Genomic DNA, 26,281 nt, shown 5'->3' with positions numbered 1-26,281 from the left:
TTTGGGCTTCAAGGTGTTGGAGGGTATGAGCTGCTGTGCACTGAGTCAGACCAGTGGTCCGGCCAGCTCAGTAATGCATGCACTGGCTGGCAGTGACTCTCCAGGATTTTAGGTAGTGGACGTTCCCATCTCTACATGGAGATGTTGGAGACTGGACCTGGGACGTCCTACATGCAAAGAGGTTGCTCTACCACTAAGCTACAGCCACAGGTTGGTAGGAGGTAGCTCCAGGAGAAGGTTTAGCCAACATAATGAATCCAGTAGTCCCAGTGGTCTAGCTTGCTTAGCAACAGTTGCAAGAGGCCTAGCAAGGCATCCCGACTGTTGCATAGCTAGACAGTGAGAGGCTTCTGTTGCCACCATCTTTGTGCCGACCAATAACAACCACACAGGGCAGCATCACCCCCTCTCTGTTGCCTGGCAACCACAGCAAAAGGCCAACCTTGCCCCCGCCTCTTTGTTGCCAAGCAACCATTACAAGAGGCTTAGTACCACCATTTCTGTTGCTTAGCTATTCACATTCGAGACTGGCGACGGTGCCATCACCACTTTGTCGCCTTAGCAACGTACACCGGACAAAGTAGGGCTTAGTGGAGTCGTCAACAAAACAGATACCGCCACAAGCGTATATCCTGAAGAGAGTTTTATTGGCTCCAAGCACGGTGTGGGTGGATGGTTTTCTTCTGTCACGAAATCTGATTTAATCTTTGGTCTGGTGGTCTGAAAACAATCTGTCAAATAAAAGACGCTGGGCAGTCAAAAAAACACCCCCAGAGCTGGTAATGATCCCGCCATGGAGGCCCCTGGCCCCTCCCCACGAGCTATTCGTAGCGGTGCTTGCGCCTCTTCGCCGCAGATCGGATCATGGCGGCTGCCACACCCATCATGCCAATTGTCCCCACAGCAATGGCCTCGGTGACCTGTAAGAAAATGGGAGAAAACGGTGGGCGGGCTATGAGTCAGAGAGAAATTCACAAAAGTTGCATGCTGATGTCACACGCCCGACACACACTTCCGCTTGTCGTGTGTCTGAGCGGCTTTACCTTTGCCCCCACCATTTTCTTTCGGATAAACCGCTCTTTACCACTAAATCGTCACAAATGCCAAACCCCTGGTTTTCTTGGCAGGGAGTGGGTGGGCAAACAGAAGTGTGGAGAAGCCCTGTCTACACATCATATCCATTCTTCTAATCCCGGAACTGGTGACCATAATAATAAAATTCATTCGTTCGTTCGTTCGTTCGTTCGTTCTTCTAATAAATGGTTACAAACAGACTTGTATGGAGGGCTGGCTGAATCTGACCCCATCTTACATTTAAAGAAGTATTATACCCACTTTAAACAGTTGTGGCTCACACACACACCCCAAAAAATCCTGAGCGTGCTGAGAGTTTATAGGAGTTCCCTACTCCCATCACAAAACTACAATTCCCATAGTAGTTTAACCATCAATTCCTCTTTGCAGGGATCGCTGGGAACTGTGGAGCAGGTGGGTCCATCTGTCTGTTTCACTTTCTCTCTGTTTCTCATTTTTCCTCCACATTTCCATCTCAGTTTGCAAATTCATCGGCATTTCAGCATGAATGTCTCCTATATATACATACACATGTTTTCGTATGCAATTTTGCAAAATATGCACTTTTTAGCCATGCAGTTTTCCCCAATGTAATGCTTTCCCCCCCACCCCCAAGTTATATTTTTTACTATTTATGCTGTCCCAAAATGTGCATTTTTTCCTACACATTTCTTGCCTGGAGCACAACATTGCAAAATTCAGAGAACTGTGAATTTTGAAAGATAGTTGTGTTTTGGTTTGTGTATTGTTTTGGAAAGCCCAGATTCAGTGTGTTTACCTTTAAATGCAACTTTATCCCCCATCCATACTTGTAAAGTAGGGCGGGATCGTGACCCCTACTTTGCAGAAGGGGAAAACACTGAGGCTGAACGAATACTGCCTCACTTCAAGTGAATTCGAGGCCACACTTGAACCAGAGACTTCCTGGTTTACAGTTTACTCGCTGCAATGCATTAGCTCTAATAGGGTAGCCTTTGGGGTAAGAGGGAAGCAGCAGGTGTCTTGGGATTTTTGCTCCAGAGAGTTGAAAGCGCTACCAAAAAAAGGACATCACTGCTGCCATAGTGAACGTGCTCATTCTGCTCTCTTTTCTGGTCAAAGAGGTGTTGCAGGTTTTTGGCCTTGCTTCAGGAACCTGCAAAACCTGTCTGAGCCAGACATGACAACATAACAAAAGAAATGTAAAGCAGAAAGAAAGAAGCCTCCCTCTTTCTCTTCAGTATACCTGAAGGAACGTTTGCACCCCCATTGTTCTGCCCAGACACTGAGGTCCAGCATGGAGGGCCTTCTGGCAGTTCCCTCACTGCGAGAAGCCCAGAACCAGGCAGAGGGCCTTCTCGGTAGTGGCACCTGCCCTGTGGAACGCCCTCCCACCAGATATCAAAGAGAACAACAACTATTAGACCTTTAGAAGACACCTGAAGGCAGCTTTTAATGTTTAATAGACTATTGTATTTTAATATTCTGTTGGAAGCCGCCCAGAGTGGCTGGGGAAACCCAGCCAGATGGGCGGGGTATAAATAGTAAATTGTTATTATTATTATTATTATTATTATTATTATTATTATTATTATTAAAATATCAGACTCCAGCCTTATTTCCATGTTGTAGAAAGGGGAAACACTGAGGCTGAACTAACGCTGTCTCACTTCAAGGAAGGAGATTCCAACTAAACATGAGGAATCACTTTCTGAGGGTTAGAGCTGTTCTGCAGTGGAACAGACGTCCTCGGAATTTGCTGTGATTTCTGAAATGCGGGGGGGGGGGCTGAACTAGACTGGGCCCCTTCCAGCTCTACATTTTGCAGTTTTACCTGGTCACTCATTGCAACTCCATATCGCAGGTCCATCACAAAGTGTTCACAGTTGTGGCTCGTCAGATTGTAGGGCATCTCCCTCCCAACCAGCTCCTCTGCCCGCTGGAGGATCTTGGCAAGTGGCAGCACAGGAATCGTGAGGTCGTGCTTGTTGTTCACTCGGAACTGGTCTTTCCTCACCACGACATCAAGCCAGTCCTTCTTCACGTAAGCTCTGTCAGACAAGACCGCCAGTACGCTGGCAGCACCGTTTGCAAGGCGGTCGCCTGGTGGAGGGAAGGAAGAAAGAAAGAGGTGGGGAGACTCTCAGGGGCTCAGAATCTGCAAACAGGGCAGGAAGAACTGAAAAGACAAATTAAAATAGGGAGATCTGGGGAAGCAAAAATTTGGAGCACATTGATCACCCTCCTGCCATTAAGATGGTTGTTGTTGCTGCTGCTGCTGCTGCTGTTTCCACTATTATTTATTACTAGACCATCTGTGGAACACTCTATTTAAAGGAAACTTGTTTTCATCTTCTGGCTCCCACAATGCCTTCCTACAGGGAAACATGAAGTCTCTCCAGATGTTGCTGGACTCCAGCTCCCATCAGGCCCTTAAGTCAGCATAGCCAAGGATGACAGGAACTGTAGTCCAGCAATATCTGAAGGACCACAGGTTCTGTGCAACAGGCATGGGGAACCTTTGGCCTTCCAGATGTTGCAGAACTACAACTCCCAGAGGCCCCCTCAAGCATGGCCAAGGGAGTTGATGGGAGTTCAGCAACATCTGGTGGCATGAAAGTTTCCTGCAACAGCTCTTTGAGAACCTCCGATCAGACCAAAGGCCTTTCAAATTGAATAGAGTATTTGAAAGAGCCTGGTTGTCTGGAACCCTGAACAGAAGCACTTCCGTGCTGCAACGCTTTGTTGCAGGCGGCACTTGCGCCTTCTACAAGCCATGTACAATCCTTGGAGTTCTGCACAGAATACCAGGAAATGCTCTAAAGTGTGTGCATGTGTGTGTGTTATAAATTAAGGTTACCAGATGTCCCCGTTTCCTGGGGACAGTCCCCAGATTTACAAATCAGTCCCCATTCAAAATGCATTGAAGTTGAAAAGTGTCCCCAGATTCATTGGAAAAAATCTGGTATCCTTATTATAAATGGTTCTTGCTATCATTCTGTTACAAAGCCTGAACAGCTCAGACCTCTCCCACAAGAAGAGCCATGGCTGGGGGGCAGGGGGCTAGCCAGGTATTTTGCCCCAGGTGAAGCCTCCAGAGGGGTGCTATTGAGACTCCCAGCCTGTGTGTGTGTGTGTGTGTGTGTGTGTGTGTGTGTGTGTGCGCGCGCGCGCACACACACACACACACACAAATGTGCATGGGGGGGTGCCAAACTTGGTTTTTGACCTGAGTGAAATAAAGCCTAGTTTCGCCCCTGCCCATAAGCCATCCGAGGAACTCTTGCCATGAAATAATTCTTAAGAAGGAGTGCTAGGATCCAAGCCACGGAGCTGCCCCTTTAAGGCCTTCTGCAACCCAAAGAAGGGGAGGGGCCTGAGTGGGTGTGGTCTGTCCCTAAGGTATAACAGGCTTCATTCCACTCCAAGACTTTGTAGGAGCAAGATATTTCATGGGCTTTGTCCTGGGCTGATGGGTTTCCATGGAAACTTACATTCAGGAGCTAAGTGAACAACTTTGCCTTCCCCAACGTAGATGGCCCAGTGCTGATAACAAGAGCGGAAGATCTCAATAAGGTCGCCAGGTTTAATTTCATCCTACAGGTAAGAAAAGAAAAACGAAAATTAAAGAAAGATTGAAGTAGGGGTTTTTGGTGGTGCTAAAAGGTTGCTGCTTGCAACCTCATATCCCAGAGATGAGACAGAAGGGTAGCATTTCCTTTTGTGGCCAAGATTGCTGTTTCTGGTTCCATGCCCAGTGCTTCACCCCAGGGGTAAAGGTAAAGGGACCCCTGACCATTAGGTCCAGTTGTGGCCGACTCTGGGATTGTGGTGCTCATCTCGCTTTATTGGCATACAGCTTCCGGGTCATGTGGCCAGCATGACTAAGCCGCTTCTGGCGAACCAGAGCAGCGCACGGAAATGCCGTTTACCTTCCCACCGGAGTGGTACCTATTTATCTACTTGCACTTTGACGTGCTTTTGAACTGCTAGGTTGGCAGGAGCTGGGACCGAGCAACGGGAGCTCACCCCATCGCGGGGATTCGAACCGCCAACCTTCTGATCGGCAAGTCCTAGGCTCTGTGGTTTAACCCGAGTCCCTATCACCCCAGGGGTAGCCAATGCCAATAGTCAATGGATGTGGCTGGACTACAACTCCCATGTATGCTGACCAGCACATGGCATCCTGCCCACTGCACCTGCTCATTCATTTCCGCTCCATATCGTAGCTCCATAACAAAATGCTCGCAGTTGGGGCTGTTGAAGGTGTAGGGCATCTCCTTGCCCACCAGCTCCTCGGCCTGCCAGAGTATCTTGGCCAGGGGGAGCGGCGGCTGCGTCTCGTCATGTTTATTGTTCACCCGGTACCGGTCCTTCCGCACGACGTCTTCCAGCCAATCCTTCTTTACATAAGCTCTGTCGGGCAAGACCGCCAAGGCATTCGGAGTTCCATCCGGAAGATGGTCACCTGGGGAGGAGAAGGAAGAGTGGGGAGAGACAGAGTGAGAACGGGATGAAAACAGCACATCTCTCGATCTCTCAGCAAGCTTGCCTGTCTCCCCATCTGTTCTCTAGGCATTCAGACACCTCTTAAGATCCCGTAACCAAGTTGGCCATTACGGTTCCTGAGATCAAGGAGCAGGTTTCTTATCTACGCTTGGTAGCAATTGGGTGCCATTTTAATCAAGATGGCAAACTGTGCCTTTCAAAACTGCAGTGGCTTTAACCAAGGCTTGACAACCATATGTCAGGAGTGCTCTGATGGTGTTTCCTGCTTGGCAGGGGGTTGGACTCGATGGCCCTTGTGGTCTATTCCAACTCTATGATTCTATGATTCTAAGGAGACAGTTATACAGCTGCAAATGAGACGTTTTAAGTGCATTATACAAATGTGACACTAGATGGCGATGATGAGCTTATGGCAAATTCAATATTTTCTGAAAAGCTTTTTAAAGAAGCATTTCTCAGTGTTTTTTAAACATGTGTCTAGATTCCACCCAAATTTGGCATGGTGGTTGTTAAGATCAAAGACTCGTTTTTCATCTGTGTTTGGATACAATTTGGGTGCCATTTTGAAAGCAGGTGGAGGACCGAACCTTTCAAAGCTGCATTTATTTTGAGGTTTCTTAGAATTCCTGAGCAACACCAGTTACTAGGCTGCAGGTATATGTTAAAACTGGATTGATGCAGAGAGGCTTTGCAAGGCCCAGGCAGCCATGGAGATGCAAAGTTAACAGGTGCATCAGAAGTCTTATAGCCCTGACTGAAAACGAGAGGAGCTAATATAAGAGCTATTGTAAGATTATTTTGAAGTGGATTCAATATTCCATTAAGTCCCTTTGTGATGATTGCATATTTGTCCCCACCTGTGCTCTGTCTTGCTCCCCAGATCCATCTTTTCCTTGACTCTAGTTGGCATACCTCATGCTAGTTAGCATCCCCCCACCACAAGAGCCTCCAGTTAGTATCCCCCCACCACAAGAGCCTGAATCTCCCCACACCTGCCCTGTGGGGCTCTATGAATTTGCAGTATTTACTTCACCTCTTTCTTTCTTTCTTTCTTTCTTTCTTTCTTTCTTTCTTTCTTTTCCTCCCTCCCTCCCTCTCCCATTCCTTCTCTTCTGCTCTCGCTCCCCACCCCCTCTTTGGCCAAATGGACCCATGGCCCAGCTTCGACTGGCAGCCAGGGCAAGGGGAAGGGATGTGTGGTGGGGGCAGTCCCAGGTGTCTCCACTGAGGGGGGTGACAAAATGCCAGGCAACACTCACCACTGGGCCTGCAGCACGCCCGAGCCATGCCCCACAGAGCAGCCTGCCCTGGCTTGCCCCGCCCCAGGTGCCCGATCGGTTTGCTCCACCACTGGGCCAGGGCACGCACTTGTCAACCACATGTTGACACCAGTAAACTTTGCATCTCTTATTGAACCGTAAACAACTCATCCCCATCTTCCTAGCTTGGTGTTAAATCCCTTGGAGCTAACTGAGGGGTACCGCAGTGTGCTGAAGTGCATTGTTTGGGTACTTCTACTCCTGCCAGTAGGTGGTGCTGTTGCTCTGCTTAAAAGGCACAGCATCAGTGCAATTGTAAGAGGGGGAGTCGTTGCAATGGTTTGGGAAGAGAAACTCCCCCAGGCTTCAGATAAGGGAAAATTTGGAGTCTTGGACTCCCACCACCCCTAACAGTTGCCCACGCTAGCCAGGGGTGGTTGGGAACTGGAGTACAACCACATCTTGAGCGCCAAAGTCTCCCCACCATGACTCTAGGGATAGTTCATCAGAACCGAGATAAGTGGCCACGAGTCTTGCTGAGCTCACCACATTCAGTTGCCAAGTGGACAACCTTCCGATCCCCAACATAGAGGGCCCAGTGCTGACAAGAAGAACGGAAGATCTCAATGAGGTCTCCAGGTTTTAATTCATCCTAGAAGGAAAACAGGAGACAAAGTTTAGTTGTTGCTCTAAACCATCACAATACGACGATGTGGGTGGCCTGCATTTGCATATCCTCCAAGCCAAAATCTGGGACATCATCTTCCCAGACGCCATCTTCCCATTTTTTATCATAAGAGCATGGCGGCCATTTTGGTTGCTGTGATCTCACAGCACCATGTGAGATTTACAACACTGTGGTTTCCCCTCCCCCAAAAGTGCTTTTTAAAGGCACAGCACCCCAAAATATGCATTTGGGGGCACCTCACAAGATTGCAACCCTGAAAAAGTGCTTTGGGGGGGATTTTGTGCCATGAAATTGCCTGAGATCGTGGCAACCAAAATGGCTGCCGTTCTCTTGCAATAAAAAACAGGATGTTCCACTTTTTCTGAGACACTTGCAGGGTATGTTGTTTTCCATGCTGTTTTATTTGTAGCAACTTGGAGTGTAAATTCTTCAGTTTGATAAGAAAGATACTTTGTTTTTCGTCTGTTAGCTTAGTAAAGTTATTTAGCAAATCCGCTTCCTCTGGTACTGACCAGTCTGTTGAATCTGGGACACGATTATTATTTGATACTGTGGATTATTTGATATTATTTGATACTGTGGTACGTGATGAAAAAATCCTTCCCTCTGACTGAGAGCTTCTTTAGCTGTAGAACAAGTGCCAACTTTGGATGAGTAGACAATATTACTTTTCAGTGCAAGCAGGGGGGGCTAGGTTGTTGTGTCTACAGAATGCTGGTAAGGAAAGTCTTTCTGCGCTAAGTGAGCCTTCTTTTCCATGATTATGCCTGGAATTCTGTGGGTGTTGAAGATGAGCAGTTTTTATAGTGTCCATCTTTGGAAAGACCTTTGGTTGTTTTTAAATCGACGTTGTCAACAGCAACACCTAGAGGGCCGAGCAGGAATGGATTGGCATTCACGTCAGCTGACCAAATTCACAGGCAGGCTGGGACTGCAGCCTAGATGGCGCCTTTGAGGCAGTCTGCCCAGCTAACTGCAGAAAGGAGATACGTCCACAAGCACAATTTCTGAGAACCCTCGAGGCAGCTGGCCATTGCCATGTTCTTATCTGGCTCTGTGCCCACCCACCCACCCCAGCCTGCCAAATTCTGCTCATGAGCTGCCCAGAGGGCCATTCATTTTGGAATTGAAACCCTTGCAAATCCTTTTTCTGGGTTGCTGGATCCAGACCTCCTGTGCCTTTTTAAACAGCTGTGCTGTAGGGGGGAATTTCACCACTTCCTTCTTATCACAGCTAACTGCATGGCTGCAGCAGAGAAGCTGCCACTGGCAAAACTACTCCCTGCTGTGCTGCTCTTAAAGAGACAGGAGATTTCTTCAGTTTGTTTTGGAGGAATGGTTACGCTAGTCTGGTGAGTGCTTCGGATTGTATCTGTCGCCATGTCCTATTATTAGGAAAGTTAACCAGCAAACGTAAGCTTAAGCCAGCACGGGGATAAGCAGAGGGGGGTGCCTTCACCCCAATATCTCCCCTTTATCACATATAAAGGTAAAGGGACCCCTGACCATTAGGTCCAGTCGCGGACGACTCTGGGGTTGAGGAGCTCATCTTGCTTTATTGGCCGAGGGAGCCGGCGTACAGCTTCCGGGTCATGTGGCCAGCATGACTAAGCCACTTCTGGTGAACCAGAGCAGCGCACGGAAACGCCGTTTACCTTCCTATTTATCTACTTGCATGTTGACGTGCTTTTGAACTGCTAGGTGGGCAGGAGCAGGGACCGAGCAATGGGAGCTCACCCCGTCGCGGGGATTCAAACCACCGACCTTCTGATTGGCAAGCCCTGGGCTCTGTGGTTTAACCCACAGCGCCACCCATGTCCCCTCTTTATCACATATACAGCACAACAATAGAATTGACCTATTCCACCACCACCACAGCATATGAATTAATACGCCCAGTATTTTTCCTTAAAAAAAAAGTTATGTACTCTCATTTTCCTACTCATATTGAAATACTGCCCCTCAATGAGGCCAAACTTAGATTCACAAAATTTTTAAGGGTATGTGTACCCCCAGAAAAAAAGTACTGAATATGCCTAATCTGACCCATACAGACCAGCCGACCAGCCTGCAATAGTTCTGGGAAAATCCGGATGTATGGCAACCCTTGTCGGCAGTGCCATTTCCGGCAATTTTACTTTAAAGAAGCTCCAAAACATTTTTTAAAATGCATTTCCCCCCCCAAAAAAAACTCCTTTGGGCAAAATGTCTGGATTTTCACTGTTTGAAATATGACAACACACACACACACACACACACACACACACACACACACACACACCCCTTACAAAAACCTTGCACGAACGAAAGAACATTATCTCTCCCCACCTCTGTCTCCCAGGGACGCGGACTTATAAAAAATATTGGGGGGGCCCGGGAAAGCTCATGAATAATAAATAAGCTCATGAATATGCAAATAAGGTGGCGCCGCCTCCTCGTGCTGCGCCTATTAATCAGCTCCGAAGGAAATTGGGTGGAGCTTTTGCTGGGGAGGGAGGGCAGGAGGCATGCAGCCCGACCCTGTGCATTTTGGGCTGGGGAAGGGGCGGCGGTGGCGCTCTGCTGGAGGGGCGCCGGAGATTATTGGGGGGGCAGAGCCCCCCCAAACAAATTTTTGAGGGGGCTCGGGCCCCCTCAAGCCCCATGGAGTCGGCGCCTATGCTGTCTCCTCTCTTTTCCCACATAATGTCTATGACAAGAGCGTCTCTTACTGCATGTAAACGAACTGTGAAAAAGACTCTATGAAATGAAAGTGGAGACGCTATACAGTATGTACTTTTTTGTTCCACAAGGAAATCTTCAATGAAAAGTAAGGGGGGGAGGGCCCTCTCAAAAGTCAACAAATACCATAGCACGAATATTTCAGAGGTGGTGGTTCTCCGCCCCCCCCCGCCCCCAGTTATGACAAAGCTCCCTCTGCTGGCAGTTTTGTGCTCAGCAGGAAAAGAAGAGAAATGGGAAGATGAGCATGTATTACACATTTCTTCTTCATCATCTCCCTTTCCTTTTAATAGTCTGCCCTTTCACCAAACAACTCAAGGTAGCCTACAAGGCTATATCTCTCCCCCTGCCCCCCAACCTGCCTCAGCTTCACAACAAATCTGTGAACTAGGCTACACTGATAAATGAACTCCTGGTTCACTCTCGCCCAATGCACTTCCTGGTTTAGTGGGGATGTGCACCCCTGTCCACAGCCTTCTAGGTTTATTACAGGGGTAGGCAACCTAAGGCCTGGGGGCCAGATGCAGCCCAATCGCCTTCTCAGTCCAACCCACAGACTGTCTGGGAATCAGTGTGTTTTTACATGAGTAGAATGTGTGCTTTTATTTAAAATGCATCTCTGGGTTATTTGTGGGGCATAGGAATTCGTTTATATATTTTTTTCAAAATATAGTCCAGCCCACCACATGGTCTGAGGGACGGTGGACTGAAAAAGGTTGCTGACCCCTGGTTTATTAGGTTGCTCTGCCAAGTCCAGCCCGCCTTCAGCCAGTCTCCACCTGCATGCTTCTTTCCTTACAACCAACCCAGTGGGCGACCCCAGATGCCGGCCTCCTTCTCCTAATTCTCAGTGTTGCCTTTGTAGAATTCAGAGGGGAAGAAAAGGAATTGGCTCCACAGAGGCTGCCCACGGCGAGCATCCCAGGGGGGCGGGGCAGCAATGTCACACACACCCCAGGGATGACATTCCAGGTGGACCACACCCACCCCACCCCCTTCCTCCGCCAGTGCAGCTCCACCTATCATTGGCTCTGGTTCCACCTACTGTTGGCCTCGTTCCCACTGGGCACTAGCCTCCACTGCATCAGTTCATCCCAACATCTGGAGCGACAGAGAAAGTACCCTGCTCTGTCACCACAAATTCCCTTGCCCGCAAGCAACTCTCCTGCATTGGAGGGGGTTGAGCTAGATGACCCTGAGTGTCCCTTCCAGCTCTGTGATTCAAGTGGTGCACGGGTCGCAACTTACCCGCTCAGCTGGGTTCTTCACCCTGATGAAGAAGGCTGAGTGGTTTTGCTCCTCGTCGTTCATCTTCACTAGGCTTGGTGTGTTATTCTCAGTGTCGGCTTCCAATGGGCATAGCTAGGGAGGAAAGCATTTGGGTAATGCACAGATAACTGGTGTTCCTCCTTCTCTCACATCTATAAATCAAGGGCCAGCCAATAAAGGTGAAGTGTCGTATAAATGCATACAGAGTGTCCCAGGTTTGAACCCTGGCATAAAGCTATTGGTGGTTAATAGCCACAGTGGTAATAATAATAATAATAATAATAATAATAATAATAATAATAATCCTGTAGCTTTGCTTCTCGCAGTGAGGGAACTGCCAGAAGGCCCTCGGCGCTGGACCTCAGCGTCCAGGCAAAACGATGGGGGTAGTATACTGGGCCGAGGCCGTTTAGGGCTTTAAAGGTCAACACCAACACTTTGAATTGTGCTCGGAAACGTACTGGGAGCCAATGTAGGTCTTTCAAAACCGGTGTTATATGGTCTCAGCGGCTGCTCCCAGTCACCAGTCTATCTGCCGCATTCTGGATTAGTTGTAGTTTCCGGGTCACCTTCAACGGCAGCCCCACGTAGAGCACATTGCAGTAGTCCAAGCGGGCGATAATTAGAGCATGCACCACTCTGGCGAGGCAGTCCGCAGGCAGGTAGGGTCTAAGCCTGTGTACCAGATGGAGCTGGTAGACAGCTGCCCTGGATACAGAACTGACCTGTGCCTCCATGGGCAGCTGTGAGTCCAAAATGACTCCCAGGCTGCACACCTGGTCCTTCAGGGGCACAGTTACCCCATTCAGGACCAGGGAGTCCTCCACACCAGCCCGCCCCCTGTCCCCTAAGAACAGTACTTCTGTCTTGTCAGGATTCAGCCTCATGCTTTACCTCCTTATGCTTTGCCTCGTCCAATAGAAGGCAGTATGCCAGTTTCTGGGACTCACAGGCAGCAGGGAGTGCTGTTGTGCTCAGATTCTGGTTTCCCAGAAGCCTCTGGGTCGTCACCATGAGGACAGGATGCTGGACTAAATGGGCATAATCCAGCACATTCTTGGATCTCCAGCTGGTTTTGGACTACAACTCCCATCATCCTTAGCTAGCAGGGCCAGTGGTCAGGGATGATGAGAATTGTAGTCCAAAACCAGGGCACCTGCTCACTAGCAGAGGCAGCCTGCCCAGTGTGAGGCAGCAGAGAGCATAACGGAATGCCAGGTTCCAGGATAGGCAGCTGCCCCTTTAAGGCTCTACTCACCTCAACAAGGAGGCAGAAGCTGAGGAGGAGAGGTCCCACCCAGCATGCAGAGAAGGGCTTGAGAACACGAACTCTGGTTCAGGGATGGGAAAGTTTGGGCCTTGCAGAGGCTGCTGGACGGCAACTCATATAGCTCAGTTGGTAGAGCATGACCCTAGTGGTCCCTTCAACCCTACAGTTCTATGATTCTATGATCCCTGGGACCATTGGTCATCCTGACTGGGACTGATGAATATCTGAGGAGTTAAAGTTCTCCCACACATCCCACTCAAGTGGGATCAAATAATTTGCTCCCTGGGCTCTGCTGTCCAGGGTCCTGAAAGACCTGGTTCAAGTTCCTGAAAGAATCTGATTCTGGCTGAACTCTGCCTATACTCTCCCTCTACCCCAGCCCACTTGGCATACAAGTACTTATAAAAACAAGAAACAACCATGGATTGTCTGAAAGGAGGTGGGTGAGAGAAGGCAGAGAGGGAGAGGGAGGTTCAGAGCACAAGCATAACATCCGCTAAAGCAGAGTTTCCTAAACTTGGATCTTCAGCTCTTTTTGGACTACAGTTCCCATCATCCCTGACCACTGATCCTGCTAGCTGGGGATGATGGGAGTTGTAGTCCAACAACAGCTGGAGATCCAAGTTTGGGGAACCCTACTCTAAAGGGATGTGGGGAACCACTGGTCCTCCAAATGTTGCTGAACTACAGCTCCTATCAGCCCCAAGCAGCATGGCCAAGGATGATGGGAGTTGTAGCTCAGCAATTTCTGGAGGGTCAAAATTCCCAACACCTGTTCTAAACATTGATCCAAGAGCCTGGGAGTGTGCCTAGGTCAATTCTGGGTAACCAAGCCCATCAGGCCTGTGTAATGGCCTCTATTTTTCAGAGGGGTGACTGCCTGTCTGGTACTGAAAAGAAAAGGAGAATCAAGACACAACATCCAGTTGTTGGGCTGGGTGTGAGCTGGCCACAGATTGCATGAGGCTGCTCTGGATATTGACACATCAGTCAGGCAAAATTTATTCCAAGAAGGCCTTGGCAGCTGGGAACACACCTAGGAGATCCATTGCCTAGAGTGGGGAAGGGAGAATTGCCCAAGCACGCTCACTTTCTACGTCTTATTAGAGGATGTGTGGGGAACTTGTGGTCCTCCAGATAGAGCTGGACTCCAGCTCCCATAATCCCATGAGCATGGAATGAAAACACAAGACCTAGATCAGATCAGAGGCTCATCCAGCCCAGCTTCCTGTTTCCACAATGCCCACCCAGATGCCTCTGGGAAGTTCACAAGCAAGACCTGAGCACAAAAGCGCTCTGTCCCCTCTGGTGGTTTACAGCAACCCTACTCTGTTGTTGTTTAGTCGTGTCCAACTCTTCGTGACCCCATGGACCAGAGGACGCCAGGCACTCCTGTCTTCCACTGCCTCCCGCAGTTTAGTCAAACTCATGCTGGTAGCTTCGAGAGCACTATCCAACCATCTTGTCCTCTGTCATCCCCTTCTCCTTGTGCCCTCCATCTTTCCCAACATCAGGGTCTTTTCCAGGGAGTCATCTCTTCTCATGAGGTGGCCAAAGTATTGGAGTCTCAGCTTCAGGATCTGTCCTTCCAGTCAGCACTCAGGGCTGATTTCCTTAAGAATGGGTAGGTTTGATCTTCTTGCAGTCCATGGGACTCTCAAGAGTCTCCTCCAGCACCATAATTCAAAAGCATCAATTCTTCGGCGATCAGCCTTCTTTATGGTCCAGCTCTCACTTCCATACATCACTACTGGGAAAACCATAGCTTTAACTATACGGACCTTTGCTGGCAAGGTGATGTCTCTGCTTTTTAAGATGCTGTCTAGGTTTGTCATTGCTTCTCTCCCAAGAAGCAGGCGTCTTTTAATTTCGTGGCGCAGATGGTGACAGCAACCCTACTAGTTCCCCCCAAATATTTTCCCTTTGCAAAAAAAAGGGGGGAAATTTATTGTAGGCAAACATAGCAGGTGGGAAACTGTGAGAAAAGCTTCACATCAGAGGCGGGCCCCAGTCCTGCCACTCGCCACCTGGTCTAGGGCAGGGCCTGACAGGCCATATAAGAGCTGCTGCTGGGCAGAGAGGGCTCTGTTTTTTGTTTTGTTTTTTAAATTGCTGTTATTTTTTACCTATGGCATTTAAACTGTGATATTAATGCTGTATTCTTAGTTTTAGATTTTGATTTATGTGGAAATTGTTTTCCATTTAGTTGTGTGTTTTTTTGTGTGTTTTTTTGATGTGGTTTATTTATTGATGACTTTCATAATTATGTAAATCTTGTCATGTTGGAAGCTGCCTTAAGCTTTGAGTTATTGTTTTGTTTCTGTTTTAATTATTTATTTGTGCTTTTATCTTGTGTTTTTATCTAGCGTATCACCCTAAGATCTTTCAATGAAGGGCGGTATATTAATAATAATAATAATAATAATAATAATAATAATAATATCTATGATTATTGTGGTTTCTTGAATCGGGAGCATCATCCAGCATAAAGTCTTCCCTTAACATTGAGGCCCAGCTCCGGGGGCCTTCTGGCAGTTCCCTCACGGCAAGAAGTGAGGTTACGGGGAACCAGGCAGAGGGCCTTCTCAGTAGTGGCGCCCACCCTATTGAGTGCCCTCCCATCAGATGTCAAGGAGATAAATAGCTATCTGAATTTTAGAAGACATCTGAAGGCAGCCCTGTTTAGGGAAAATTTTAATGTTTGATGTTTTATTGTGTTTTTAATATTGTGTTGGAAGCTGCCCAGAGCGGCTGGGGAAGCCCAGCCAGATGGGCGGGGTATAAGTAATAAATATTATTATTATTATTATTATTTAATTAGTTAATTAATTAATTAACTCAAAACCTCTAGGTGGGAATCGACAATAGTTCAGCAAAATAGATGTCAGTTCCTTTCTACACACACATAGCTCTCTGCCTTCACCACAGGACCCATGGTCATACCAAACAGGGACAAAAGCCTGAAAATACTAATATATTTTGGTTTCTGTGTATATACACACACACACCAGCTGGTGCATGCAGTGACTAAGACCATCCTCTTACCTCATCCATGAAATCACTAAGAGGCCTTAGTGAAGCCATTATTCTCTCAGCCTCAGCTGCAACATGAGGGAGCAGTGGGTAACAATCATGGCCTACTTTGCAAGACCATCGTCAGGATGACTTGTAATGTTCAGACGGTGCTGCCTAAATGCCATTCCAACTACGACTAATACCAATTTTAATCAGTGCAGCTGAAAGTCAAGGACAGCCGTGTCTGTTTCAGAAAAGCTATTTTGGGTCCGGCCTGTTGCTATAATAGGACATATAACGAATAAATACTGGTGGCCTTTCCTTCTGACAATGAGTGATACGGCTTGTTTATTCAACAAGATTTCTCCAGCACCCCAAGGTGTGTTTTCTCATTTGCAAATTCATTTCCATTTAATCACTTTAAAAGACAGATGATTAATCAACCAAAATTAATATGCATTAATCGCCCGCCCCCCTCTGCCTGTCTTTGCCTCCCTCCCCATCCCTGCCACTTCTGTTATTTAACTTCAGCTAAAATTTAGATTGTAAACCCCTTGGGAGCAGGGGCCTGTCTAAGTCAACAAATGTCCTGTATATAGATGACTATATCAGTCCTCGCCAACCAGATGTTTTTTTGACTGCAACCCATTTGCCCTCTGCTGGTGAGGCTAATGGGAATTGTAGTCCAAAATAGAAACATAGAATCCTGGAGTTGTAGAGTTGGAAGGGATCATCTAGTCCAGAAATATGCAGAAATATGCAGCTGTCCCATAAGGGGATCGAACCTGCAACCTTGTTGTCTTCAGCACCATGCTCTAACCAAGTGAGCTATCCACCTGGAGGGCACCAGGCTGGCAAAGGCTGCTCTGTAGATAATACTGTAGCAGGTTGGCAGCTTGGCTTAGCATGGGCAGATCATCAGATCCCAAAGCAAGGAAACCAATATTCTGACATCTAAATGAATCCGAGAGAGAGACTCTGCTCTCCCGATAGCATCATAAGCCTTTGTGTTGGCAGTGCCCAGAGCAGGAGGAAACCAGGAGAAGGAGCTAATTGATGGGAGGTGGGGTCTCCCTGGTGGGCCTCAACCAGCCACTTTTGAGGTGGGATCAGGGGTCCTGGCTCCTCCCCACCACCTCAAAGCAGAACAGAAAGTCTCTGCAGAGGCTGGAGGAGGCTGCGATGGGGAGACAACTCAATAGGAGGAGAACACTCATTTGGGATCTCCACAGTCCCGCAAAGCAGGTAAGCCCATTGTGCCTCATCTTAGAAATAGGCCAGGGGCACAGAAACCACTGGGACCTTTTCCCTCAGTCCTGAACATCTTGCCTCATTCCTGAACTCCGGAATTCCGAGCTTGGTGTCTGTGGACCAAGCCTATACCCTTAACTTCCCTGATGGAAGATCTCTTTTCTTACTTACACGTCAGGGCCTCCTTCTGCGAGTGTTGGGCTTGAGGTAGGTACAAATTCAATACACCCCAGCAACCACCGCAGATAAAGTAGAGAAAACTAGAGGCAGAAACCCCCCCTTCCAATCACGTACAAACCCTTGTGTACCTGCAGTGAGCTGTCAATTTTTCCCTGTGGCAAATGAATTTAACCACCCATTTTCTACCTGATGCTTGGAGTGACATCACAGGGAAAGCGCTACCTCATCTGTTACCAAGTAACCATTAAATACTGTTGGGAGGGGGGGATATGTGAAGTGGGGGAGTATGATACCATTTGCCCCACCAACTCAGGAAAGTGTTTACTCACTTTTTCTCAGTTCCTTCATCCATGGGGACAAAGTCACTCAGGAGACTGCCTTAGCCCTTACATTGGGGCTAAGGGACCTTTGGCCCTCTGGGTGTCGCTGAACTACAGTTCCCATCCCAGCCATGGGGCTGCTAGGAGTGGGGGTTCAGCAACTTCTGGAGAGCTGGAGGTTCCTGTAGAATTTCCCCTGCAAGTTCCAAAGATATCACAAGCCCACTTCACAGAGCAGGGCTTTCAGTGTGGCTGCCCCTGTTCTGTGGAACAGTGTTCCTGTTGAGATACAACAGCCATAGGAGCAAACTCCAAAAGGCTGAGGTCCCTTACCTGGGCCCGCTCCCCAAATATTTTATTCAAGTTGGCACCCCTGCACTTTCTGGAAACAATATAAAAAAATTCCTTCCAGTAGCACCTTAGAGACCAGCTAAGTTTGTTATTGGTACGAGCTTTCATGTGCATGCACACTACTTCAAATATCTGAAGTGTGTATGCACACGAAAGCTCATACCAATAGCAAACTTAGTTGGTCTCCAAGGTGCTACTGGGATTTTTCTTATTTTGTTTCGACTGTGGCAGACCAACACGGCTACCTACCTGTAACTGGAAACAATATGTTGCACCAACAAGCTATCCTAGCTGGATAAACAGGTCTCTGCCACAGGTGTCTACATTATATTGTTTTCAAATTTAACTGCTGTTATTTATCTGCTCCCAGTCACCAGTCTAGCTGCCACATTCTGGATTAGTTGTAGTTTCCAAGTCATCTTCAAAGGTAGCCCCACGTAGAGTACATTGCAGTAGTCCAAGCAGGAGATAACCAGAGGATGTATCACTTTGGCGAGACAGGCGCAGGCAGGCAAGGTCTGAGACAGCATACCAGATGGAGACGGTAGATAGATGCCCTGGACACAGAATTGACAGCTAACCACTGTGTCTAGGGACTGCATCGCCTCTCCTATTTGAGGTGTTACAGAGAAATAAGTTAGCCCTCCATTCTTCTGGAGACATTAAGGAGGCAAAGGAGGAATTCTATTCCACATTTACAATTGCCTAAAGACCAGAGAGGGAGACTTTTTTAATAATTATTTACATTTTTATTAAGACTTTAAAAAAATTAATTCCACCTTTCTATTCTAAAAACAGAAGCCACAAGGCATTTATTTATTTTTTACAAAAGTCAGCAGACAAAAGGTACCTAAGACAAAATTCTAGAAGGAGAGAAACAGCAATCAGGCTGTCGCGAGCTTGTCTCTCAATGTGGCTATCTAGAAAAGGGGTATCCTTTAAAAGAAAAAAGTTTTATCTGGTGTCCAAAAAGACATAAAAAGGAGAGCTAGCTAAATCTCCTGCAGCAGGGGATTCCCACAGCTCAGGTGCCACCACTGAGAAGGCCGTGTCAGTCATGCCCACCAAGCACACTTCAGGTGGTGAGGAAACAAGGAGTGCAAATGTGGCATATCAGCCTCCTTTGAGGAATAGAATGCGTGAGCTGGTTTCTGTGGCTTGTATGCAGCTATGTTCTACTCAGAGTAAACCCATTAAAATTGATTAAACTTGCTTTAAAAAAAGGTAAAGGACTCTGGGGTTGCAGCGCTCATCTCGCTTTACAGGCCGAGCAACGGAAGCTCACCCCGTCGCAGGGATTCAAACCGCTGACCTTCTGATCAGCAAGCCCAAGAGGCTCGGTGGTTTAGACCACAGCGCCACTCGCATCCCTTAAGCTTGCTTAGGCATGCCTATTAACTTAAATGGGCCAGCTCTGAGTAGGGCTACCATTGGCTAAAACCCTATGGTTCAGGTCCTTGTCAGTCTTCAATCTTGATTTCTGGGATAATATTACATACAGAGTTAAGCATCTCTACTCCTTCAGGGAACACTCCCCACATGACATGCGCTCTTCCTCTGGGCATCCATGCAGATTGGGCCCACAGCAAGAGTGGGTGATAGCAGTGAGGTAGACACTGGCATGTGGCCCCAGGACACCCCCCAACCTCTCACTCCACCCCAGAAAAACCCTTGGCACTGAAACTGTGAGGTTTCTATAAGACACCCTTGAAAACATCCCCAGTATGACAGCACAAAGTCGACATGTTTAACCTTCACTGAGCAGAATCTTGCGTTTAAAAACGAAAGCGTCGTCTCCTGAACTGCACTGATTTCAGAATATGAAACAGACTAGGAAAGAGGCTAAGCTTCTAACAGGAGAGCATTCCCCGCCACGGGGATCAGTGGAGGAGTGTGCAGCCATTTATTCCTCTCTGTGCCTTCTGGGCAGGAATAAGCTGCTGACCGCTGTCGCCGCAATGGCCACAAGGCCTACGCCGAAGAGCCCTACTGTGCCAGCAATCAAGGCATCTCTCACCTGCAAACAACACAGAAGGGGAAATTGTTAAGCTGTATAGGCCTCTAAGATTTTGCTGGGCTACCTGCCAACATTTCTCCAGTGAAAATAGGGCCTTCGTCAATAATAATAATAATTTTATTTATACTGCGCCCATCTGACTGGGTTCCCCCAGCCACTCTGGACAGCTTCCATCATATATAAAAACATAATAAAAATGAAACATTTAAAAACTTCCCTATACAGGGCTGCCTTCAGATGTCTGCTAAAGGTTGAATAGTTACTTATCTCCTTGGCTCGGGGGTTGCATAACTCCACACCCTCCGATGCAAACAAGGATGTCCTAAGGAAAAGAGGGACATTCCAGGATCAAATCAGAAACTGGGACGGCTTCTGTAAATCCAGGACTGTCACTGGAAAATAGGGACACTTGGAGGGTCTGCTTGGGTTGATGGGCATGTTAAGATACAGTTCAGCAAGATCTAGATGGTTCAGAGTTTCCCCACACCACCTCTAGATTTTGCTGTGTGTATGTGGCTTTATTTTCAGACGGAACTCACCGGAACTCAATTCCAGCACCTCTCAGGTGGGGGCCATTGCCATTCTAAGAGAACAAGGGAGGCGTTCACAGTGAGTTCCGGCACCTCTTTTTCTAGAAAAATAACACTGTTATATATATGTGTGTGTATGTAAATAAAATCCTATACAGTATCCTAAATGCACCACAGTCTGCAGTGACCTTCATTCCAAGGTCTGAGAACTGAACTCTGCATATGCACAGGAAACTCTGGAGTCCCTAAGCTGCTCGGCAATTGGGGAACATGCAACGTCATGCTCCAGGAAGAGTTTTTACACCAATACGTTGGGAGAAAGGGGCTGATAAGATTAACGTTTTTTCCTGAAGGCCACAAAATTGCTCTTCCCTTTCGAAGCAGTGAGACTTGTGCTTCTCTGGCACACTGCAGACACGGCTGTGGCCCATCGATACGCACCTGGTCACTCCTAGCCGTGCCGTAGCGCAGCCTGGTGACAAAATGTTCGCAGTTCTCGCTGGCCAAGCTGTAGCGGATTTCTTTGCCCAGGAGCGCCTCCGCCTCCTGAACGATTTTGTTCGCCGGGAGCGGCTCATATTTCTGATCATATTTGTTGTTGATGCGGCAGACGTCGTCCCCGACGACGCTCCACAGGAGTTCCTTCTTCACCACGGCTTTTTCGGACAGGGCAGACATCAGGCTGGAGGTGCTGGCCTGGTCTAAGTCATCTTAGAAGACACAAAGGGAACATCAGTAATGCAGTAGGCCTGTTTTTGTATTCTTCTCTAGCCTCCATTCAGACAAGCACGAGGCATGATCAGAGTTCAAGGATACATTCCAGACAGGAGGGTGTGGAGCAAGGCTGGTGAGGGGTGCTAAGGGCCAGGTAAAGAGGACTGGAGGGCCACGTTTGCCCTGCTCCTCCCGGATCTGAGTTTCACCAGCCTGTAATAACATAATCCATTGTGATATCCAATATCTTTTGCAATAGGAATCATTTAAAGAAAGGATCCTGCCCATTGATAATTCAAGTCCACTCTTCTTCAGAATTGACAGTCCTTGTGCTCCCTGACTTCGTTCGCCCACCTTCATTATTCAAAACCACCCATGTAGTTATACAGGATGAGCTTTTCAATACACAAAACCAGAACTAGAAGACTAGCTGTGCCAAATGCAATCCTATAGGTCTGGTTTCTCAGCAAAAAAATAAAAATAAAAAGACCAATAGTCTCATGGAACTTTGAAGTGTCAGGCGTAGCCCTAATGGCTTTAGCCCAAACGTAGCAGAGTTTTCCTGCACAGCGAAGAAGCTAGTTGAGGTGGAAATGACTAGTCAGCTAGACTCAGAATAACTATTTACAGGATTTATTAAAAGGGGAAAAAAACCAGCAGAGTTTCTGCATACAAAGCAAAGCAAATAAATCCTTTCTTTCTCTCTCTCTTAACCATACACAGCACTTCTTCAACACACAAACTGTGCTAGCATTCCTAGATAACAGAGTTGAGTGCTGGTCGTTAACCAATCAGTGTAAATAGTTTCTAGGTCAAGCAGACCTTGGCTTTCTGCTACGAGTAAATTGACACTGCCTTGAGTTAATTGTGTGAAGCCAGAATCTGACCCTCATCATCCCAAACAAGAAAGTCTGGAGGATGCAGCCCTTTTAAGGTAGGACTAGAGTGGAGATACTTTTTCACCCCAAGGGCCACATTCCCTTCTAGGCAACTTTCCAGGGGCCACATGGCAGAGGTGGGTGGAGCCAGAGGCAAAACCAGGGTGCAGCAAAAAAAAAAGGTGGAGCAACAAATGTAAATTTTACCCTCTCTGGGCCACATCCCTCACTGGCCAGTGTGGTGTAGTGGTTAAGAGCGATGGACTCGTAATCTGGTGAACCGGGTTCGCTTCCCCGCTCCTCCACATGCAGCTGCTGGGTGACCTTGGGCTAGTCACACTTCTATAAAGTCTCTCAGCCTCACTCACCTCACAAAGTGTTTGTTGTGGGGGAGGAAGGGAAAGGAGATTGTTAGCTGCTTTAGGGTAGTGATAAAGCGGGATATCAAATCCAAACTCTTCTTGCTTCACCCGCTCCTTGGGTGTTTTCTCTGGGCTTAAATGGGTCCTTGAACTCTGTTCATGCCCAGAGCCATAGCTAGGGGGTGGCGAGGTGGGCCTCTGCCAGGGGCGCAGGCGATGGGATGGGGTGCAAAATCAGCTAAAAAATACGTCTATAAATATAAATACAGTCATACCTCATGTTACGTCCGCTTCATGTTACGTTCTTTCAGGTTATGTCCCGCGGCGACCCAGAAGTACCGGACAGGGTTACTTCCTGGTTTTGCTGCTCGCGCATGCACAGACACGCAAAACGACATCACGCGCATGGGCAGAAGCAGCGAATCACAACCCACACGTGCGCAGACGCACTGCTGCAGGTTGCGCTCTTTTCATGTTGCGAACGGGCCTCCAGAACAGATCCCGTTCGCAACCAGAGATACCACTGTATCGATTATTGCCTCATAATAAATGGTTTTAAATAGAGGATGAATTGAATGGGTGGAGGGGGTGTTGAAGGAGAGGCGGAAAGAAGAGCTAATTTGTTCGTGGGTAGGGGGAACAATCTGGATGGTTCTGCCAGGGGCGCAAGATCACCTAGCTACGGCTCTGTTCATGCCCCCCGTTTCCCTGGACGGAGGGGAGAGGGTGTGCGTGTGCGAGTCTGGGCCCGATTGCGTGGCAAGGTGTGATCCAGGGGAAACTGCCATTTTGCACATCTCTCTAGAAACATCCTTCTCCAGACCCAGGGCCCTAATCCAGTACTCTAGGAAAAGCCCCGCAGCTTTCTGCGTCGTGAAAAGGTGGCCAATAATTTCCATCTTGGCAATTGCCCAGCATAGAGGCACAGGACCAGCTGGCATTGCTGGCAACCGTAAACCCTGCCTGACTTGGCCGTGCACCTGATACAAGCCTGAGGACCTTACCTGAGGGAGCCAGGTGGATCACGTAACCGGAACCCACGTAGATGGCCCAGTGCTGGTAGCCCACACGGGAAATCTCTATCAGGTCTCCAGGTTTCGGCTCTATCTGTCGAGAGAGAATCAGAGAAGCGAGTGCCAGGACGGAGCTGATGTGATAAAGGAGTGTAAATCAGCAAAGTGACAATGCAGGCAGGACTGTGGCAGGAAACTAAGGATGCCAGAAAACCAGGAATTATGTTCACATGTGGTGTAAATATGTACAATTTTTTGGGTAAAGGGTGTTTAAGGAGATAACAGAAATCACTGGGTTAAAGCTGACCGAAAGTCCAGAGGTAGCATTATTATCAATTTACGGTGGGGTGGGTGGAAGATTTGCAGGCTTTGAAGGGCTTGCTCACAAATTTATTGACAGCTGCACAAATTATTATAGCCAGGAAGTGGAAAGGGCAAGCAGAATATAAATTGGAAGAATGGTATAAAGAAGTGAGGGATATAGCTATTAATGATAAATTAACATGTGCCATTAAGGTAAGGCAGGGAATATGCAGGAGAAATGATTTTGAGGAGATATGGAAGGTGTTTGTAGCATTTGTACTGTTAAAATGGAAAGGGGTCAAACCATTGCAAGAGATGTTGAAATTTGGGGAGGTTGGATAGTTACAATGGAATGGTCTCGGTAGTGGGGTGCACATTTTTATTCTTATTTATTTATTATTATTACTTTGTAAATAAAAAAGGACTGTGGCAGGAGGGCAAACGTTGAAGAAAGCTTTGTGCTGGGATTTGATTAGATGCTAGGAGAGGATATATTTATTAGATATTATCCTTCCTCCCTCACGATAGTGTGTTCAACAAAGTGCCATCCCTTTGCAGCTCTGTTTAGGGGAGTTTTTAATGTTTGATGTTTTATTCTGTTTTTAATCTGTTAGGAGCCGCCCAGAGTGGCTGGGAGAACCCAGCCAAATGGGCGGGGTATAAGTAATATGTTGTTGTTATTGTGAGATTGAGAATAAAAAGTTACTATTCAGGAATGTGCCTCAAACTCAGGCTGGAAAGTCCCTTCGAGCCAGGCAGGCAGAATGAACCGGTTTTTGTGATAACTGAAGTAACAAATGTAGATTGGACAATGTATTAGGAATGTGCTGAATTCTGGTAGATAGATTGTAAGCCAAGCCTCCAAAAGAGAGGCGGCAGCTAGGGATAAAACTGCTGTGCTTATGCCCGATCGGGGCTCTTCGTATCCACGGGTACGGAGGGTCCGCCTTTGCAAACGCGCTAATAAAAGGGTTACCCTTATATTGAAGTCCTTTGTCAGTTTCTATCCACGGACAACTTCTCACATTATTGTTATTATTATTATCATTATCTTTATTATTAAGAATTTAATAATAACAACAACAACAACAACAACAACAATAATAATAATAATAATAATAATTTTATTATTTATATGCCACCCATCTGACTTTTTTGCCCCAGCCACTCTGGGCAGCTTCCAGAAAAATAAGAAAAACGCCATAAAACATTAAAAACCTCCCATACAGATAGGCTACTTGTAGCCTTTTTGTTTTAGTAACCCAGGTTGCTTTAAGGCAGACTGGATTTTCCTGGTGTTACCTCCTTTTCTCCCCCTTAAAATAACAATCACACACAAACAGTTTTGCAAAATGTAAAAATAACTTTTTCTCTCTCAGTATATGTCTTGAAGAACGCCAGAGATAGCAGCTAGGTGCAGGCAGGCTTAAAATGCTAATGGAGTTCCTAAAACATACTAAGTCTAGCTTAAATACAGAGTCTGAACTGGGGCTCAGAATTACAAGTGTCGTCATGGGTGTCCAGTGCCACGCACCACGGCCTGATGTCATGATTGACATTTTTATGCTGCTTTTCCGTATAAATACATGCTCAAACCAGCTCAGGACAAAACCACTAAAATTCAGAACAATGCATCATTACAATAACACTCACATACTAAACCATTTCACAACATGACACAATAATCCCAAAAAAAACCCCAGTTTGATTCCATGCGTCAAATTGAAAAGCCCTGTCATTTAAGACACAGCAGCGCCTTTGTGTGTGTGTGTTTTGCCAGAGTCCGATGAACTAGAAACTTATCATTTAACAGCAAAAACAGCAATCACTTTGAATGTCCAGAGGCTTGTCTGGACGCTTTGCTAGGAGTCGAAATCCAACCTTGAGCAGCATAATCCCTGAGGGGCACCCACAGAAGGCTATATTTAACTCGGCTGAGAGATGACAGAGAGACGCTTTAGAAGCGGCCGTGCTCTGTGACACACCACAATGCGCACCAACAGAAATGGCCAGAGCAACAGCAGAGGCAATTCGGCTTCTCTGTCAACTGCAGTTGGTACTTACATAGCCAGACATCTTGAGGAGCTGCAGGCAGGCCGGCCCGGCCGGATACTCCACCCTCGCCAGCAGACTGTGGCTTAGTTTAGCGATTGTGGACAGCTGCAGGCAGGGCGGGGTGAAGGCTCCAAATCGCCTTTGCGCTGGAAGGGGCCTGGGCTGAGGGTGTTGAAATGGACAGAGGCAGGCATCCCAGAGGGACCGGCTGACTTGCCAAAAGCCAAAGCCGAGGAAACTTGAGGAAGCCTCTCATTGTTTTTTTCTTTTTTCAAAAGGTGCAATATTTGTGTTTAGCCAGAATGTGGGCCCTGCCAACGAAAGGGCAAAACTTTCCCCTGGATTTCTCATGCAGAGGAAAGGTACAAAAACATACAAAGAGAGGCTTGTAAATAGGGCATTGTTTGCAACCATCTCTGGCTGCCTACATGCCATACTTTGAAAAGGCCGTCCCTCCCTCTCACCCGCCAAAAAGAATTGTGGGAACTGCAGTTTTAAGGGTGCTGGGAATTGCAGGTTTCTG

General features: G+C 47.4%; 1 protein-coding gene across 1 annotated transcript; it reads right to left on the bottom strand.

Annotated features, from left to right (window-relative positions):
- Positions 1-628: 628 nt before the first annotated feature.
- LOC310694594 (uncharacterized protein) lies at positions 629-26,012 on the bottom strand. The gene is made up of 9 exons (XM_083477821.1): positions 25,768-26,012; positions 23,392-23,494; positions 20,875-21,143; positions 11,479-11,592; positions 7,368-7,473; positions 5,253-5,521; positions 4,548-4,650; positions 2,888-3,156; positions 629-920 (listed from the first exon to the last, which is right to left on the bottom strand). The coding sequence occupies exons 1-9, from the start codon at positions 25,777-25,779 to the stop codon at positions 822-824; spliced, it is 1,344 nt and encodes a 447-aa protein (XP_083333947.1). The 5' UTR covers positions 25,780-26,012; the 3' UTR covers positions 629-821.
- Between the last annotated feature and the right edge of the window lie 269 nt (positions 26,013-26,281).

The sequence above is a fragment of the Podarcis liolepis genome, assembly GCF_965112155.1.
Source record: "Podarcis liolepis genome assembly, chromosome: 15".
Taxonomy (NCBI): domain Eukaryota; kingdom Metazoa; phylum Chordata; class Lepidosauria; order Squamata; family Lacertidae; genus Podarcis; species Podarcis liolepis.
This window is presented reverse-complemented; position numbering and strand designations above follow the sequence as displayed.

Excerpts from the sequence above, each read along its gene's own strand:
- LOC310694594 (XM_083477821.1), bottom strand. Across the intron at positions 11,593-20,874 it reads GCACGGCTAGGAGTGACCAG|CTATGCCCATTGGAAGCCGA; the intron begins GTGCGTATCGAT and ends TTTCCTCCCTAG. Across the intron at positions 5,522-7,367 it reads CCACTTGGCAACTGAATGTG|GTGACCATCTTCCGGATGGA; the intron begins GTGAGCTCAGCA and ends TCTCCTCCCCAG.